The 19,756-nt window shown below is 44.7% G+C and overlaps 1 protein-coding gene across 3 annotated transcripts in view; it reads right to left on the bottom strand.

The window, feature by feature from the left end:
• Positions 1-9,552: 9,552 nt before the first annotated feature.
• The window catches only part of HEPH (hephaestin), a 71,224-nt gene continuing 61,020 nt past the window's right edge, over positions 9,553-19,756 (bottom strand). For all 3 annotated transcript variants that reach the window (XM_054996267.1, XM_054996268.1, XM_054996269.1), the window contains 3 exons: positions 15,972-16,134; positions 15,212-15,244; positions 9,553-12,298 (listed from right to left, as the gene is read on the bottom strand). In XM_054996267.1, the coding sequence (XP_054852242.1) occupies positions 12,054-12,298; positions 15,212-15,244; positions 15,972-16,134 (441 nt within the window). In that variant the 3' untranslated portion in view covers positions 9,553-12,053. The remainder of the gene's footprint in view (positions 12,299-15,211; positions 15,245-15,971; positions 16,135-19,756) is intronic.

Raw genomic sequence — 19,756 nt, 5'->3', positions numbered from 1 at the left:
GAGACCCCAGAGAGTGGTTGCCAGTCTGAGTAGACAGTACGGTACTGACTTCGATGGCCCAAGGGGCTCATTTGGTATAAGGCAGTTTCATGTGTACATAGTGGGTTTTTTTTTTTAAATGAATTTGGTCTTGGAAATCCAGACCTTACTTTCCCCACAGCCTGACAGCAATTGTGAGGAATGTCATTTTTCAAACCTGCAGGGGCCCAATTCAGCTCAAGACAGCAGTGTGGCAGGAGAAAGGGCTCCAGTCCTGCCTCCCTCCTGTGCCGTTTTCCCAAATCAAAACAGACCCAGTTATTTCCCCCATTTTGTAAGCTGCATGTGCATGGAATACTGCACAAACTGCTCCCAAGTTATGCAAATCTTACCCTGCAAATCTCTGGAGCTGCAAACCCCGTCTTCTGCAACATAATAGACTTTCAAAAAGAGTCCAGTAGCACCTTTAAGACTAACCAACTTTATTGTAGCATAAGCTTTCGAGAATCACCGTTCTCTTCGTCAGATGCGTGGAGGGCAAGAAGAAACTGGTCAGATATATAGGTGGAGAGGGGAGGGAGGAGTAGATGCAAACAGTAGCTTCTGATATGGAGATCAGTTTGCTTCTGTTAAGGAAGTCAGTTACTTCTGATAATGAGATAACCATTCATAGTCTCTATTCAATCCCAGCTTGACTGAGTCAAATTTATGTATGAATTCTAATTCGGCAGCTTCCCACTGGATTTTGTTTTTGAAAGGTTTCTGTTGAACTACAGTGACCTTTAAGTTCTTGTTGGAATGTCCTGGTAGATTGAAGTGTTCTCCCACTGGTTTCTGGATGTTGCCATTTTTAATGTCAGATTTGTGTCCATTTATTCTTTTGCGCAGAGGTTGGCTGGTTTGTCCAATGTACAATAGACTTTGTCTATTATACATTGTCTAATAATAGACTTTGGTAAGCTTAAAGGCAGAATTGGAAAAGGAGACAAAGGTAGAGAAGAAAGTCAGGACATGCAGATGAAAAAAATCTGTCTCCCCAGACCTTATCCAGAGAGAGTAATTTGGTGCCTCCACTCCTCTTGTTAGCAGCTCCTGCAAGAAATTGCTGGGCTGAGTATTTGTCTTGCTGTGACTGGAGATTATTTTCTGATGCACACAAGTTGATGCGGATCATGAATCCAAAGTAGCCCTATCATATATAAGGAGCACACACTGCAACCTCCTTTGGCTTAGCTATAGGATTTATAGGATACCTGCTGAATAATGAATTGCAAACTGAGGCAAAAAGAGAATCCGGAAAAACTGAATTCCTGGCCATGCAGTATATGTGCGCCCTACAAAGAGTAATTTCCATTTTGTACTATTTTTATCAAATGGTTCAGACTTTGTGTTCTCACATCCTTCCGAACAGTCAGGGGGTTTTAGTAAATAATTATTGTTGAGGCTGACATTTCTGTGTTTCTTTCTGTATTGTTTTTTTTTTACTTTCACCTTCTTTCCCCCTTGCAATTGTTAATTATGTAGCAACAAAACGTCCCAGTTGTTTCTCTGGCTAGTAATGGAGTTAGGAGTCACATACAGATTGTTTTCCTTGTGCGCACTGCAGAATCTGGTTCCATAGTTATGATTTCATCAGGTTTCTCTCCAGGTAGTTGCTTCATTACTGGAGAAAATCTAATCAAATGCTAAAAGGCTTTATTCTAATATTGGTTTGAGTGATGCATGAATGAGAAAATGGTGTAGATGTATGCCAGGGAACATTTAAGTGTACGATATGGCACTCAGCAAGCAAATATTATCTCTATGGAACGCTGTCTGTGCAAAGCGCAGCAGTTCCTACCTGGCTACTCTTTCACAATCACTCTTTGAAACAGATTTGTATTTTGCATTTAGTGGACTGATGGTGACCAGCCCAAAGATAGCAACTGTATCTGTGGCTGACTTGGGGATTTAATCTCTGGTCTCTTGGTTCTTGCATCAGCAATGGCATCCTACTTGCAAGTTGTGGCTTCTGAGTGGGATGAGGTCACTACTAAACCCTGCTGAGCCAGCAGAGTAAATTGTTACACCAGAGACTGACAAAATGCTAGTGTAACTATGCTAGTGTTATTTCTGCCAGCATATATTGGTGAGAAGCTACTGGTGCAATGGGTAAAAGTAGACAGAGGTCCAGATGTGGTGTGCGCCATGCTTAAGGGGAATCCTGTGCTCACGCAGTCGTAATTCCTACCCCCTGCACCGTGGTAAGATTACACCAACAGAAAGGATAGCATAACAACAACTCATTCAGAATATTCTTTATCTCTGTGAGACAGCTTCCCCATTGGAGTCAATGGAGAACCCTGGATGATTGCTCCTCCCCTTCCCCCTCCCAGCCACATCAGAGAACAAGGTTGTGACCAACTGAGAGCCAAGCTACAAGTGACACCTAACACTAGTTAGACACTTGTCAGCTTCTCTCAAGTTTTGATGGGAAATGTAGGCAGCTTGGCGGAATGTTGGACAAGTGACAGTTGAAAAGTCCATTGGACAGCAGTCAGAGAGCCAAGCTGCAAGACCAGGATGCCTACATTTCCCATCAAAACTTGAGGGAAGCTGACAAGTGTCCAACCTGTGTCAGGCGTCACTTGTAGTTTGGCTCTGAGAAGCAAATCAAGCACAGCACAGCATTACATGAACCCCAAGAAGCCGTGAGGCTCTACCACTCTGCTGCCCCTTGTGTATGGAGACCTGTGGTTACACGTGGAAAATCTGGCAATGTGAATTTGGTAAAGGAACACATAGCAAGCAACCAAAGCTCACAGCCATTATAGGAATAAGAGACAGAAGTTGCTGCTGCTTTTAAGGCCCTGCAGGCATTCTGCTTCCAGACTCCAGACAAAATGTTCGAGCACCTCAACGGCACAACCACAAAAGGAGCTACAAGGACCAGCCAGTCTGACTCCGCTCCTCAGATTCCTTCATCTCTCCCCCTCAAGCATCCCAGGATATGCAAAGCACACAAATACGAGTGGCCACACAATCTCCTCTCTCCCCTGCAATGTGGGGGGGGGGGGTCAACAGATCTCCTGTACTGGAGAGATTCCCTCAAGGTACACCTGTGTTGCGGAGGCCAGCTGGCCCTGTGGATTAAGTTTTTGTGAATTGTGAATTAAATACCTTACATTTGTACCTTGATTGATACATCAATTTTCATTAGTAAGTTGACACAGGATTTTCTTTGTTATTGAAAGTTGTTACCGTGTTACTCTCTGTGTTGTGATAAGGCCTGACAATCAGGGCCGCCAGATGAGTGAGTGCTCAGCGGAAGAGTGTGGATCCTGGATCTTGGCTCAAGCAAGCGGGATGGGGAAATGCTCAGGCGTAGAACCCTTTCTGATCTCACCTCCTGTCTCTTGCAGCTGCTACTGACGTGACTATCACCACTCTCCCTTGGGGCTCCACACTTCCTTGGTCATCCACCCAGCACTTCGAGGCATGGCCATTGCTCATCCAGTGCTGGACAAATCAGAAGCTGAACCTGTGGCTGGAATGGCCTGGAAGACGCTGGCTGTTCCTATGGCTTCTTGGCAGACTCTTGTTCTTTCTTGGCTCCTGTGCCTTGGAAAATTGCTAGACAAGCGAACATGTAACAGATACAGTTTTGCCTTGCATAAAGCAGCAGTGATGAGGACCAGCGACTGGGTCGTCATGACTGTGTACAGCCCTGCCATGATTGTTATGGCCCTGAGGCCACAGTGTATTGCATGTCTAATGCTAAATGCTAACGCTGTATTCTCTCCTTAGCCATGTTCTTCCCATACTATAACTGCTCTTCCTCCAGACAGGATGGCCCCCCCACGTTATCTCACAGAACTATGCCTCTCCGAGCTAGAGACGACCTTGGAGACTCCAGGCGCCTGCCTTTGTTACTCTGCCCAGATGCTGGGAATTCCGTATGGTGTACTCACTCTTTAGCCATAACTATAATGGGTTCTCACAGAACCAGTGTAGCCCTGCGTGCCAAAATGTAACCGTTGCTGGAACGTGGGAAAACTCAAGTATAACATTGGCCTTTTGTTTTGAATTGTCACTTCTACCAAGCTCCGTGATGGAATTCAGACCTGAACTGTAAAATCCTGAATAAAGCCTTTTCTATTGGAACCAATGTGTGTTCACTGGAGAGGGGCTGAGGGATCTACCTGGCAGGAACTGACAGACTGATTCCCTTTTGTATGTCATGTGCTGTTCAAAGGCTGCAAACTGTCCCCAAACAAAAAGACTCAGCAGCATTGGGGCCCCCAGAATCAAGGGAGATACAGTGCCCAGGATACTGTCATAGCTGCATTTGAAGGGACAATGGAGCTCTATTGCCCGCTCTCCTGGTTGCCACAATGAGTGTGCTTCTCATCCGTGGAGCCACAATCAGCGTAGGTGATAATTTTCCAGTTCAGCTCACAGCTGAAGATCCTTGACTTGAAAAATGCTACCACAGTTCAAATGATGCAAATCATAGAAGCACTTTACAAGCTGGTCAGTCCCTTCTGTCAAAAGCACACCAAGCAAAGCTATACTGGAGATTTAATAGCAACTCCCTCCTTGTGATGAATGGGATGGATGCAAAGACATCCACTCTGACCCTCAAAAAGCTACAGCCCCTGGGGTCCTGGCCAGCATTAAGGACACTTTGCAGATGACATTTTCCCTTTTTGGACCCACGTAGGAATATGGAAAATCTGGGTACGCAACTGCACATTAAACACCTGCTGACAATTAATAGGGAATGTCTGCACACTAGAAACCCACTTTCCCAACAGGAGTGTTCACATTAAAAAACATACAAATATGTGACATACTGAAATGCGCACATTTTTTTGTTTGAGAATCTTTCCAGTTTTGAAAGTTATTCATTTTCTTTATTACAGTTCTTACTCTAAACCACGTTCTTTATTCAGCTCAATTGGTTTCAATGGAAATACATTTCCAGCTGTAAATTTTGTTTTGTTTTCCACTCAATTAGGATTGTACTCCTCATTCAAGAGTTCTCCCCTGCCAAATTTCAGGAGAACTAAAAGGAAAGGCCCCTGTTTTAATAGGCAATTAAAATTATCAGTTGCAGAACAAGCCAAGGCAGATGTTTGGCAATCCAAGAAAGCCAGAAGTGTGCAGAAACAATATACAATTCTAGGATAAAAAACCCTGCGTTTTAAGAGCAGAGTTACAAATTAATCCTTGTTCCAATTAACATGGAAATGGTAAACTAAGCCACAGCTGAAATTCCACATCCTGTAAGTGGAAAACACATTTTCAAATTCACTTAGCAATGAGGATCCAAGAGCCCACCATTCACCATGGACTTTTAGCTATATCTTTGGTTTGTGGGATGGGTGCATAGGCAGAAATTCAACAGGTGCTCCATTCCCAAACACTAGCTATAAGCATATATACACAATTTCTGCCAGATACCCTTGCTTCAGCCGACCCAACCCAAACATGCTATCAAAACAAGGCCATTTCCACAGAAGAATTGCCTTGGATTCAATGCCGATGGGGAACAGGGGTCATTCTGGCTTTTCTCTGATGTTTCTCAAACCTGCTTTCCCATGAAGCTTTGGGAAAGATCATATTCAAGCCTGGATGGCTGCTGTGTGTGTGGGGGGGGGGGGAGGGTTGGATTTCCTCCCCTGCCACCAAGAGGCATTTTGTTTTAAAAAGTCACCCATTGAATAGTGCTTTATCAAGATAACATTATAACAATATGAGTAACAGGTTCTCCTGAATTCCTGCTTTCATTTTGAAATATTAACTCTCTAACCCCTTCCATTGCAGGGGGAAGCATTATATCCACAGCAGAACGGGATGCTATAGAATTACTTTTTTTTAAAAAAAATGAAAGCTGGAATCTGTTGCACATATTCTTATAAAAGCATATTGATTTAAAAATATACAGTTGCCAATTTAAAAAAAAACCTTAAAAAGCCTCAATGGCAGGGGGATGGCAGCTGTGGGGGGACTGGGACTGGGAAACTGCAGGCAGTCTATGTGGAAGCTCCATGGTTGCCGCACTGTGAGTCTCTCTACATGTTACTAAGTATCTAGAGACGCTAAAGTGCAGGATTGTATGTCTAGTCCTCAATTCATGTGCAGGCTGTCCTTGCTCAATGCAGGTGAATGCCGATTTCACGGGAGCTCCCTTTCTGCAAGTGATCCTGAAAGGCAAAAAACCAATTCCACTCTGTTTTTGCTACAAGAACAAGTACTGTAGGCGCCTTTAAATTGCCAATTTGCATTTCTTTAAGGTGTGAGAAAGTGTCAAGATCTTCATTTCAATGAATGGATGTGGGAGGTGGGGGAAACTGGGATACATTTAGCAGTTGAGGAGGAACTAATATTAAACATGTGATGCAGAGCAAACTTTGTGTGATCAAAGTTGGAGGGGGGATGCATGAAATGAGGTTCACTTGAGCGACCGCAGGTATTTAGCAGTGCTTTTTTTTTCTAAAAAAATGTTTAGGGGTACTCTCAGTTTGACTCAAGAAAATCACCATTTTATAGTTCAAATTGGAAAAAATAAATGCAGTCAATGGACAACATTACCAAGAACATGCATTACCTCATATTACACAGCTCACAATAACTTCCAGATTGGTATGAAACACTCACTTCCATCTGAGACTCAGGAAACACCGTGAAAGGAAATGACGTCAGAAGACTGTCGGTGTGGGTATCAATATTGCCAACCAAGCCCCTCTATAGTGACATGTGCGCACAACCAAAGAGTTTCGGTATAGACAAACTCTTTGCACTCTTTGTGTAAAACGTACACAAATACACAAATTGGTTGCCGCCATCGGGGGTAGCAACAAGACTGACCAATCACTGTGCTAGATTCCAACTACCAGAGCTCCAAGTGGCTTAGAGAAGACTTGTTTGTATTTGTCTGCACCCTAATGATCACCGATTATGCCAGCGATCTCGGTGGCGTGTTCGATGCTCAAAGACGTTCCATTTTTTGTAAGACGAACAGCACTCCTTTAAAGTTTAAATATAACTAAACATCTTTGTTGCCAACATACGCTACATAAAACTTAACAAATCACATAAATATCCATAATAATACGTTTGGAGTTGGTTTAGCAGGAATTCCAACTTTGTAAAATTTTTACTTTTCCCTTTAGATTCACAAATTGTTTAGGGGTACGCGTACCCCCAGGAAAAAAGCACTGGTATTTAGTAATGTGTAGAGAGACTCTGCCTCAGCAGCCACAGCAGCACCTGGGAACACACACAACCCTGTTCCTGGCCATTTACCATATGGCCAGTTCCTTTGAATTAAATGTAATTCATCCAAGTACAATGATTATTTAATAGATGGAGATAAATTATGCTCTAAATTAACTAGTCTTACCAATAACCTATGAACCATAATTGAGGATGCATGGAAGAGAGCAGACTCCAGAGCACGACAGGATTTATTAACTTTGCATTCTTAGACCAGAAAGTTATAGATTTTTTTCCTATGGAGTTTTCGTCTTCGTCAATTAGAATTAGAAATATTATATATCAACATTGGTACAGGTTGCTGGATGTGAGTCATTTCCAAAAATAGGATATAGGAGAACTAGGTCCATCAAAGGCCTGTTGGTCCACACTGATTCGCCAGGGGATAAAACCCCACCAAGGACAGTAGGACATTATCAGGGCAGAGGATGCGTAAGCTGTAGGCCATCATGGGTAGTGCAGTCCTTTATACATCCAAATGACGGTTGCGCATTTCTCAGATTGTGGTTCTGCTGATGTGATTTATATTTTGATCTGTCCATGCTAATTACTGCATGTTGGCATGACTACCCGTCCAATACGTGTATGTATAGCAGAACACCGTTCTACTATGAAGAAGGGAGAGTTGGTTACCCCTTTGGTTATACATTTTAAGGCTAAGGATCATAGACCATTTGGCTTGAAATTTTTAGTCATAGAGAAATTAATTAAACATCCTTATAATCAATTGGATGTTACTAGATATTTTCAACAATGTGAGTCATACTGGATATATACTTTGCAATCTTTAATTCCAAAAGGCTTAAATGAGAAATATGATTTGAGTTCTTGCATTTGATGCTGTTGCAAAATGACCCACTTTAAGAGATTTCTGATCCATTGACTATATAAGAGGCTTGCAGCTATATCTTCTTACTACTAAAGCGTTTTATTATGTGACCTTGAATGTATATAATTGCCCTCAATGTGGGAGCATTTTACTATTGCTTATTTTATATTTGAAAATTTATTGATGCATTTGGAACTGTAAAGCTATTTTTTTGCTATTCTTTGTTATTATATATCATAAGCTTCATAGTTATTGGTTTGTTTTTGGAAGTACATTTTATTTGTAGATAAGAGAAGCTCTGATGAAGATTGACTCAAAATGGGAATGGAGCTGGCAACCCGTTTGTGAACTGGCCTCAGGGTTCTCTCCCCTTTGAAGAAATATGTGGAATTTCCATATTTGATATGTTATTCTTGAGGAGAAGAACCTTTGTATTTTCATGGTTTGAAATACATGTATATTATTGTTTGTTATTTCACAACAAGTTATTTATATGGATTATTAAATTGTTGTTAACAGTGTGGTATTTGTACCCTACGGCCATGTACTTTGTACTTTATTTACAGGTCTATTTGTGGGTGGGCTACTGTCCTTATCGTTAACTCAAATCTAATGAGCCATCCCAGCCACGAGCAATGCCCTTATGCCATTTACACTGGCCAAACTGGACAGTCTCTAGGCAAAACAAATAGATAAAAATTAGACATTAACATGGAAATACAAAAGCCAGTTGGGGGAACGTTTCAACAGACTCGCAGGCTTCTAGAACAGAAGTGTCAGAGGCAGACTCCTTCTATTAGAATTAATACACAAAGCTATCAAACTTGGCAAGATTGGGAGAAGTTAGCTTGTACATAAAGTAATTTCCCCTCATTAGATGCTTATGTACACAATGTATTTTGCTTTGCCAATTTGCGTCCATTTTGGAGTGAGTCTATTGATCACATTTACTGTATAGTTCCTCCAGGGAGCTTAGGGGGCATAAAGTGTGTTTCCCTCTCCATTTTAGGATAGGCGAGGCTGAGAGAATGATGGGCTCATAGTCACCCAATGTGCTTTATGGCTTAGTGGGAATTTGAATCCAGGGGTCTGGTTAGATGAGAAAGAATACTCCTGTTATCTGGGTGTTTTTCACAAACTCCAGTTTACTTTCTCTTCCTGTAAGATAAGAGGAAAGAGAATTCACATCTCCCTGTTAACAAAGAGTCGCAAGCTACCGTCTTTGGCAGTTAGGCATTTGTTTCATTTCCACTTCAAAAAAAGTCATTTCTGAGATCAGCTTATTGTGTAGATAAGATGTTAGTTTTGCTGTTGTCGCATATTTATATAGCTAACAGTGCAATCCTAAGCAGCAGGGTGGAAAGTGCATAGGGAGAGAACGAAGGCTTGAGCGGGCGTAAATGGCACTTACGTGGACATAACTCCCCCTCCGCTGGTGCCTGCCCGAGGCGCACTACGGCAGATTGGTGTCAGTTCTAAGGATGGTAGTCCATGGCAGATAGATCCCCAAACCCCTCACAGCAAGCACTCCAGTGCATTGGTTGAAAAGGTTGTTATTCAGAGATCCACTAAGTTCATGGGTACATCCATAGATGAGACAGGTTGGTAGGAATGAGTATACACGCATATGCACTATTGATATAAGTCAGTCAGTCAGCTTTTGCTGTAATAATAAATGACTATTGATATAAGGAGCACTATTTCCCCCATGCCTTTCAGCAGTTAGCATTTAGGTGCAAAAATCCTAAAAAGTTCCATGAGAACATAATACCTTAGTCTGGACAGAGAAAGGCAGAAGATTACACGGAATCAGAACTCCCTCTTTCCCCTGTGAAGAATTACACTACAGCTGCAAGGTCACTGAGCGTACTTTCAGAGATAACAGTTGCTTGTTCTGGGAGGAAGGCGCTCTCGTTTTCAAGCAGGTTAACATTGGTACTTGATTATGTGACTACAGTACAAAGCACAATCATATGAGCAATGCATGAGATCAATGTAATGGAGCAGAGAAACACAAATGACATGGATGGGTGCAGACATGACAATGGTTTGCCACCGGCAGGCAAGCTTGGTGACTGGGCAGAGGTGTAAATGCGGGGCAAGGTCCTGCACCAGTGCTTGGGGGGGGGGGGAGGGCGGAAGGGCAACAAATTAGTCTGCTTCCAAAACCACTCCAGGCCCGGGAACGCCTCCTGCAGTGGTGGAAAGTTATGCCACAAAAAAGGAGGCGTAGCCCATAGGCGCCCATTGAATGGGAAAACTCGGGCCTCTCTCCCGGCGCTCAGCCCTGCCCCCGTGGTCCAAAGAAGCATAGGATGGAAACTACCATGGGGGCCAATCCACGTGTGCTTCTGGGGTGGGCGAGCCCCCCTCCCAACACCCAATCACCTGCCCATGCATCCTACAAAACCTCTGGCTGTGCTGTTCATGACCTCAGGTAGGTGAGCACACGGCTGGAGGCTCTGCCCATCAGATTTCTGCCATGGGGACTTTATGCGCGAGGCGGGAGAGTGGGTACTCACGGTGGAGGGTCCTGAGTCCACTGGGGGGACTTAGCAGGAAAACTGGGAGAACTTTGCACTCGCTCAAGGGAAGAAGGGCAAAGTCCAGAATGTCTGACTAACTAAAAATAACCACCCACGTCTCCTTGCAGGTTATCTGACTCTGAAGTTCCAGCTCGGTAAGGAGTGAGGGAGCACTGACAGGTCCTGCCCAGGGAGCAGTTTACCAAGGCAGCCTGCGGGTCGGCCACATTAGCAGGAAATACTTCCAGAGAACCTCTGCACCTTTTCCATTCTAATAAAATATGTGTTGAAAAGCAAGAAACTGCTGTCTGTTTGCTTGCTCCCCTGACATTGACCGTAGCTGCCGCCGCTCCCAACTCCCCGTCGGGACATCTTCTCACACATCCCAGTGGGACTTTCCTGCAGAAGTCCATAGGGAGCCATGGAGCAGTGCCCCATTTACATCGACACACGAGTGATGACGCTGCCTCGGGCATTAGGACTGAGCTGTCAGTCTTCCATTCCTTCAGATCTGGACACAATTCTACTTTCCATTTTGCTGCAAATATTATTCTTGCCACCGTCACCATGTACTTAAACAATTCACTAATCACTATGCATTTTTGTAATATTACTTGGTAAAATATTTAATAACAGATTTTTGGGAGTCATCACAAACTTAATTTTAGCATCGTTTACTCATTAGACTGGATCTTGCATTCCTTTCTGCTCTGCATAGCAATCTTGCATATTGTTTGGTCTTTTGATCACAATGAGTAAAAAACCTGCAAGTCAGTGGTGACTTACAAAAACTGTTTCTCCTGCATGCAGAAAATGAGAGCTTATTGACAAGGTGCCGGTCACTGAACTTCATGTCCCTGATGTCAATAGGCCAAGATGAAACAGAGATTCTCATGTGTGGCCTTTCAAAGCAGCTTTCATTCATTCAGATATCCCAGAGAAGCCAGGCCAGGCCGGACACAGTGTAGTCACAGCTCATTCTAGCCTTGCGACAACCTTGTGCAGAAGGTTGGGTGGAGAGGGGGCCCAGTAACCCGCTGCGATTGAACAGGGATTTGAACTTGCCTTTTTGAATGTTACACTACTGTGGGGTTGCGGCAGACCTATGCCTCTGAATCAGACAGGATGCTGGATTGAACCTTGGGTGACAACTGATTCCCTGCCAGAAGGGTTACAAGTGTGGATGTCACAACTGGAGCTCCCTGCCGCTCCCTTCTCTGCCCGCTGCGACAAGGAGCCCAGCTCTACCTCTGTCTTGCCTGCAACGGAAGATCTTCAGGAAGGAGAAAGAGGGAGAACAGCTTCGGGTGCTTGTTGGGGATCCCTTTCTCACTGTGTTTCTCTAAGAGGACAATGTATTCCGTGGTTTTGAAAATTCACTCCCCCATTTTTTTGTCTCAAAAGTCATTTTATGATGTTCTGCGTATATTGCTTTAAAGACACCCCCCCCAAGTCCCCCTCTATATGCTTTGCTGTTTTGTTGACATGAGCTTGAATCCTTCATCCAGTATGGACCGCCTGTTGCGCCTCAGCCGCCTCTGCCTCTGGAGGTAAACTATCACCCCAAGAAGGGCACAGGCAACGAGGAGTAGCACGATCCCCGTGATGGTAAGAAGGAGCAGGGTGGCCGCCACTTTCTCCGCTGCCACTTTTGTGCCAAACACGAGGATCTGATGGGCGTCGTCCTTGGAGTCAGGAGGAATTTCTAGGAACAAAAGTGGGGGCGGGGGGGGGAGAGTCACAGCTGAGAAAGAAGTCTGGAAACAAAAGGCCAATCGGAACATCCTGACAAAGCAGCAGGCGGGGCTACAATCCTGGTAGGTCCGACTTTTTAGCCTGTCAGGCAGGAAGCATGCTTCATTGCCAAATCCCACTCAATTCAATTCAGCAACCTTTATTGGCATTACATCCATGTTAAAAATCCCATTCAAAAACTGCCCACAGGTTCAAAATCTAGCCTATTAGGAGAAGATTAGGATAGAGCTCTTCTCAGAGGCACACTGCCTCTCCATGTGCAGGAGGTCTTTGATGGAGGCAGGTGAAATTTCAAGTACACTGTTCCTCCCTCCTGCCTTCGGAAGAGGAACAAACTCAGGAGGACATAAACGCACTCCCACCTGAAAAAAATGGAATGTAGCTAGTTGTGTAAATTGGTGGTCACCCTGCTGGGACTGATCGGTTTTATAAATTTAAGCACTCATTGTGTTTTGTGACTGGGTGCAGGGTTGTATGTTTTTAGCACAGACATTCCAGGACAGAAAAGATGGTTGTAAGTTTATAGGACCTACACAGGGATTAGCATTTAAGACATCTGTTCTATGGTACAGTCGTGGCTCAGTGGTCGAGCATCTCCTTGGCATGCAGAAGGTCCCAGTTCAGTCCCCGGCATCTCCAGTGAAAAGGACCAGGTAGGAGGTGACATGAAAGACCTCAGCCTGGGACCCTGGAGAGCCACTGCCAGTCTGAGTAGACGATACTGACCTTGATGGGCCAAGGGTCTGATTCAGTACAAGGCAACTTCATGTGTTTACGGTATAAGGAACTTCCAAGGTCAAATCCATTTCCCAACAAGTGTGCCATCCCAGGAAATGACAGGGCAGTTTGAGGTATCTGGAGGCCTTTTTCTGGTTGGCAGGATAATTTTTATAATGTGGGTTGTTTTAGGGAGGCAGCCATGTTGGTCTGCAATAGAACTGCAAGCATTCTGTATCTGAAGAAGGGAGCTTGACTCTTGAAAGCTCAGACCCCGAAAATCTTGTTCGTCTCTAAGGGGGCCCTGGACTCAAATCCTGCTGTGATAACGTGGGTTGTGTTTTTGTAACATGGGACAGAGTGGTTGCTGCCCAAGGTGTGCATATGCTCATCTACAAAATGCACACATGCTTGAGGCATGCAGAGGCATAAAATTCCCAGAAATATTGGGAGGAACCCCTCTCCTCCCCCCTGCCCCCGTACTTTCCACCTATAAAAACAGACATTGGAAGTGGGGCTAGAAGTGTATGGAATACTTGGTTTGTTATCAAACCCAGCTTTACTGTTTTCAGATTATAAAATGTATCTTATAGAACTTGGTTAAAATTGTAGTTTGGGGTATATTTCTGAAATTAAAAAAAAATAAAGCCGTAATTTAACTCAGACAGTAATTACTGACACACCAAAAATAAAGAGATGGGGCTCCAATCTGAAGCACCCTTTAAAGGCATTAATTACTTAATTTCTCATTGAATCTCATTAAATAACATATCTTTGAAATATCTGTACACTACTTTTTTCTCTAACTGAGATTTGGTGGCTTTTTTAAAAAGATCCTTAGTTTCCAATTCTGCTCTTTTACTTTGAGCTTCATGGACTTCAGAAAATGGGAGGTTTCATAAACAGTATGTGGGTACACGAGAACAGTTTAGAAGCACAGAACCAGAGAGCTGGAAGGGATCCCAAGGACTGTCTAGTCCGGCCCCCTGCACCATGCAGGAAATTCACAGCTATCCCACCCCTCACCCCCAGTGACTCTATGCCCAAAGGAAGGCAAACAACCTCTGGGATCCCCGGGCAATCAGGCCTGGAGGAAAGCTCCGTCCTGACCCCAAAGTGGCCATCAGCATTACCCTGGGCATGTAAGAAAGGACCATGAGAGTCTAGCACTGGCTCATCCCTTCAGGCACTCCCTCTCTTGATCTGTGAAAATTCATATTAAGTCAGAGAATCATCATAGCCATCAGTTGGCCATCTGGCCTTTTCTTAAATACCTCCCAGGAAGGAGACCCCACCACCTCCCGAGGAAGCCTGTTCCACTGAAGAACTGCTCTAACTGTCAGGAAGTTCTTCCTAATGTTTAGCCAAAAGCTCTCTCGATTTAATTTTAACCCACTGTTTCTAGTCCAACAGAAAACAACTCTGCTCCATCCTCTACATGACAGCTCTTCAAATACTTGAAAAGGGCTATCATATCACCTCCCAGTCACCTCCTCTCCAGCTCTTTCAACCTTTCCTCATACGAGTTGGTCTCCAGACCCCTCACCATCTTTGTTGCCCTCCTTTGGACACGTTCCAGCTTGTCTATATCCTTCTTAACCCAAAACTGAACACAGTACTCCAAGTGACATCTAACCAGAGCAGAGTAAAGTGATACCATCACCTTACATGATCTGGACATTGTACTTCCGTTGATACAACCTAAAATCACATTTGCCTTTTCGACTACAGCATCACACTGCTGACTCATGTTCAATGTGTGATCCATTTCACTTAAGGCAGAAGTTGCAACAAGATGAGCTTAGCAGACCCCTAATTTAGGAGATGCTCTGGATTCTGCAAAGTACTTTTTCAGCATCAAATCCTATTAATCCAGACAATTCCTATAACTGCACTATAATTGTTAACATCTTGCGTTATAATAGTATAAAGGGGCTGTAAAAAGATTATTTTAAAAGTACATCGTTCATTATTCTGAAAGAACAGAAAACAATACTGCACAAGAAATTATCCCAACCCCCGATTTCCCAACAAATGTCATTTTTCTAATAGGGAAAAGCACTTCCTAAGATTCGAACCAGAAACATCCTTCAAAGTCTAGGACACTTGAGAAGTATATGAACCTGTAAGGAAACGAAAGTCTTACCTTCATCGGAATCTGCATCCATGAGCACTGGATCTAGCAAGGAAATAAATGTATAGAACTAGTAGCATGTTATTGGATAACCCAAAAGACAGACGTTAGACAGACCCTTCCTCCCCCTTAGGACAGGTGTTTTAGGTTTAGAGGCTGGCTTCTCCATGAATGGGCTGACTTAGACACAGGTGCACATTTGTGGTACATTTGTGGCGACATTACTTTGCTTTCCTGATTTGCCCTGGATTGGCAGGATACATCTTTTGATTCAGATGGGGATGTGTTCTGGACCCTTGGCTGTGTATATTAGACCTAGACCAGAGGCAGATACTTTCACAGGGCACTCTGCTGGAATGAGCAGAAGGTTGTAGCACGTGATGGGGCAGAGCCTTCCCTCTCCACTTCACCAGGTGCCAACTCAAGGTCAGCTACCTCTCTCCAGGTGCTGGAGCTCCTGCCGACTCCTTACAGCAGGGCAGATCCATCAGCTCCTTGGCAGTTTCCCTGGCTGAGTTTCACTTCACCCTGGGGTTCCTTCTCAAGCTTCTCAAGCTCAAGCGCTCTTCCTCCTCTACCAATGGCTTCCTTGCTTTGCTCATCTTGGGGGGGGGGGGGCTTTTTGTGGTCACTGAGGACATGCATTGCGGAGCCATGCATGGTGCCAGCAGCTGAGCATGGTGCTTGCTCTGCAGAGTTAGTGGGTGGCTGTGAGCTGCACAGCTTCTGCTGGGTGGATTGAGCCCTTGCAGGGCAGTAGCTGCCACCTTACCTGGCCTGGGTAAGACTGTGAAAAGGGTCTCCATGCCGGCGTGGATGTGATCCGCCACATGGCAATGCAGCAGCCACGTACCGGGATTGCCAACCAACATTTCCACCATTTCAAAGGTCCCAGGAAAGAGGTCCACAACATCGGCTCTGTAGCTTTTGCCCCTCTGTCACAAAGTGAATGAGAAGCGGGAGTGTCAGGTCTTCAACAGCTTTGTAAAGCGGGGAATGAACTACTTGCATCTCATGCTTCAAATCTGCATCAGGAAAGGCCAATCAATAAATGATTAATTATGCTACTTTAGCAACATTTCTCTTCCATGGCAATCATTTATGCAGCTTCTGCACATCACGGGGGAGAGCAAAGATTTTTGCAGGGCAGGAAGCCCCCACCTGCTCAGGGACAAGCCTTGGTGGGGAGAGATTTACTGGCACAGTATTGCAAGATTTGCCGAAGCTGATTAGAAGAAGCACCATTACAGCAGAACAAGAGTGAGCTTAAGGTCTAGTCCCTACTCTAGAACAGTGCACAGAATCCCTGCTGAGATTCCTTGTCTGAGGATGGCCAGGATGAGCTAAAGACTACCCTGGGGGAAGAAGGGAGGCTGAAGGGACACCTAGCACTACCAAACGCTACCCAAACCCAGAGCCCTTCCAGGTTGAAGGTCCTGCTCCAAAGCCTCAGCTCCAGATGCTGCTGACATCTTGCCAGACCCTGGATCGCCACTGCCCAGGTTATCACCCACTAAAGGAGAGCAACAGAGACTGCCAGCCCATGGGCAGGATCTTTGATGAAGTGCCAGCCTAGCAGCCTGCGCTCCTGCCACCGAGCCAGATCACTGCCCGGGTACGTCATCGTTCTTTGCAGATCAGGGCTCAGTCAAGCACTGGTTGGATGAAACTCAGGAGCAGGTGTGGCCTCCTTCTCTTCAGGATATTTAGGCTCTGGGCTGATCCGTTACTGAGTGTGTCAGGGCTGCCTAGGACTGGGGACCCAGCTGAACTCAGACTGCAGCCTTGACATCAGTGCTGCTCTGAAAGCCAGACTAAGCCCCCCGCTACGGTGCCAATTCCCGCTCCACAGTCTATCGCAAAACTTTGCTGTGCTGAGTTCAGAACAGACCTAACCTGGGAGTGCTACCAGGGCTTTTTTTTTCAGCAGGAATGAGGTGGAACGGAGTTCCGGGACCTCTTGAAAATGGTCACATGGCTGGTGGCCCCGCCCCCTGATCTCCAGACAGAGGGGAGTTGAGATCGCTGAGTGGCGCGGAGGGCAATCTCAACTCCCCTCTGTCTGGAGATCAGGGGGCGGGGCCACCAGCCATGTGACCATTTTCTCTGAGGGCAACCCACTGAGTTCCACCACCTCTTTCCCCAGAAAAAATGCCCTGAGCGCTACTATTGTCTCATGAAGATTGGCCCTCCTACTGACTAGCCCTCCTACTGACAAGCTCGCAGCATTTCCAATTCCATACACAAATAAGTCAGTACATTTATAATTCCAGGGTACCCTCCCCTGGGCACACCCATATGCCTGCTGGCTATTGCAAATCTTTTGCAACCCTTCAAGGCTTTGGTCCCACACTCTCAACAGCCACGGGGACCGGAAACGTACTTTTAGGAAAGAGAAGCAAGCCCATCACAGCCCATACGCAACCTTGGCTATTTTGCTGGTGTGGAACTGGGTTTTCTGATTGATTGATTGATTGATTGATTACCATTATAATCCACCTTCCCTGTGAATGGGCTAAGGGCAGGTGACATCAATAGTAAATTTACAATAAAATTCACATTAAAACCATAATTAGAAAATCCCGTAACACTTGCCAAGGATAAAATGGAACTAAGACAATCTTTGAACTGCCTGAATCATTCCTTTGTGGCCTTTATGTTAAGTTCTCCCTCAGAGGCCCCCAACTTTGTTTAGCTTCTGGGCACATTTGGGGATTATATCCCAAGAAGCAAGTGGGCAGGCACCAGGATACACACTAGTGGTGATTGTTCTGACCAATGTTTGAGTGATAATAATTGCACTATGTAATGATGCCTTGCTGGGGCACTTCCACATGATCTAGAAAGCATAATTTCAGTGCACGTAAAGCTCAAGACATCCCGATGAACATAACAGTTCTGCAGCTTAGAGTTTGAGGTGCACAGTTTCTCTTATAGGGAAACCGGCACCCCAGCAGAGAGCAAGCCGAGTCACACCCAGGACAGGAGGGTTAGGAGGACCATGTTCCTCCGTCAGGCCTTGAGTCGCAGACAGGAACATGCAGCTGTGCTTCAGAATGCAAACGAAACATTCAGAATAGCTGTGGACAGCCGTGCGGCATACCGGACTGCGGTTATTGTGTTGCCTCATCCCTGGTTACTTACTGACACGTTCTGTTGCTATGCAGCAAAGACATTTCCGCTACTGAGGGACAAGCCGATATGGCCCTTTTAGGTTCACGAAGAGTTTGCATATTATCCTTACCACCGGTTCTGGTTTGCCTCAGTTTTGTCATTAATGGATCATTTGCATGTCATTTATATGCTACGTGGCACAACTAACGCTCAGAAAAGCATCCGTCTCCAGGGGGGGAACTCAGTGCCCAGAAAAAGAAAAACATAAAAGGCTCAGAAGTTCATTTTTCTCAAGAGAAAAGAGGAAATCCAAATGGGGATATTTGATTCAAACCAGACAGCCTTTGAAATTTGGTCCATAGTTTGCAGCATATTTTTTTTCATTTCTCCCAGTTAGTTTAATGCGTTTTATGCCGCCTCTCAACCAAAGTTCTTGAGAAAGTTTACAATAAATGGCAACAATTCTAACAGCAGTATAGACATCAATCTAATCAATACATTCTTATGTTTACAATAGTATCAAAAATACAAAACCAAATCAAAGCAAAAACCAATGAAACCAGCAGTTCAACAGTATCAACACAGGATCCAGCCATTGTCATGGAGGAGGGACGCATGAGTAGTTCTTTGGGGGGGGGGGCGTGGAATTCAGACAGAGCAAGAAATCTCCCCAAGATGCCATTTAAATCTTTCAAAGCACATAGCTAAGTTTGGTATTCTGAAATCTAAAATAACAGCTCAAGGGAATAACTTCTCCACAGTGTCACCAGCCACAGAGAAAACCATCCAGCCATGCAGAAAATGGCTTATTTAAGACCCCAACATTTTCTACACGGAAGAATGCAGAAAAATTTACAGCACCTTTTTAGAACCACAAGGCAACTGAGCATTGTCTGGCTCAGTGTGAACTGCCAAAGGGCTCACACAGTTGAGACAACAATCATACCTCTTGGTCTCCTCATAAAATGTTTTCAAAGGACACATGTTTTCTCCTTTAGCATGCTAAGCAGCAGAGCTGGTTTCAAACAGCAAAGCCAAGTGGAGGCTGAAGTCTTAAATCCCCTCTCTCTTCCATGCATGGCCCCAAGGCCAACCGAGGGCAATCTCAACTCCCCTCTGTCTGGAGATCAGGGGGCGGGGCCACTGGCCATGTAACCATTTTCAAGAGGTTCTGGAACTCCTTTCCACTGCGTTCCAGCTGAAAAAAAGCCCTGCTTCCTTCCCTCCCTCTTGTAGAGTTAAGATTTAATATTCTTCTTCTTATAAGGGTTTCATAGAATTTCATACTTTCATATACATATTCTTAGAATTCTCTTTCACTGTTCCATCTTTGCTGAAAATTGCTTCAGAACAGCATGACAGGCCAAAAATGTTTCTCTTTTCTCAGTTGCTTAGGAAACTTAAGATAAGGCCATGCTCTTTAGGCTATTGTCTCATGAGAAG

The sequence above is a fragment of the Eublepharis macularius genome, chromosome 13, assembly GCF_028583425.1.
Source record: "Eublepharis macularius isolate TG4126 chromosome 13, MPM_Emac_v1.0, whole genome shotgun sequence".
Taxonomy (NCBI): domain Eukaryota; kingdom Metazoa; phylum Chordata; class Lepidosauria; order Squamata; family Eublepharidae; genus Eublepharis; species Eublepharis macularius.
The sequence above is the reverse complement of the archived record's forward strand: the minus strand, read 5'-3'. Positions and strand labels throughout refer to the sequence as shown.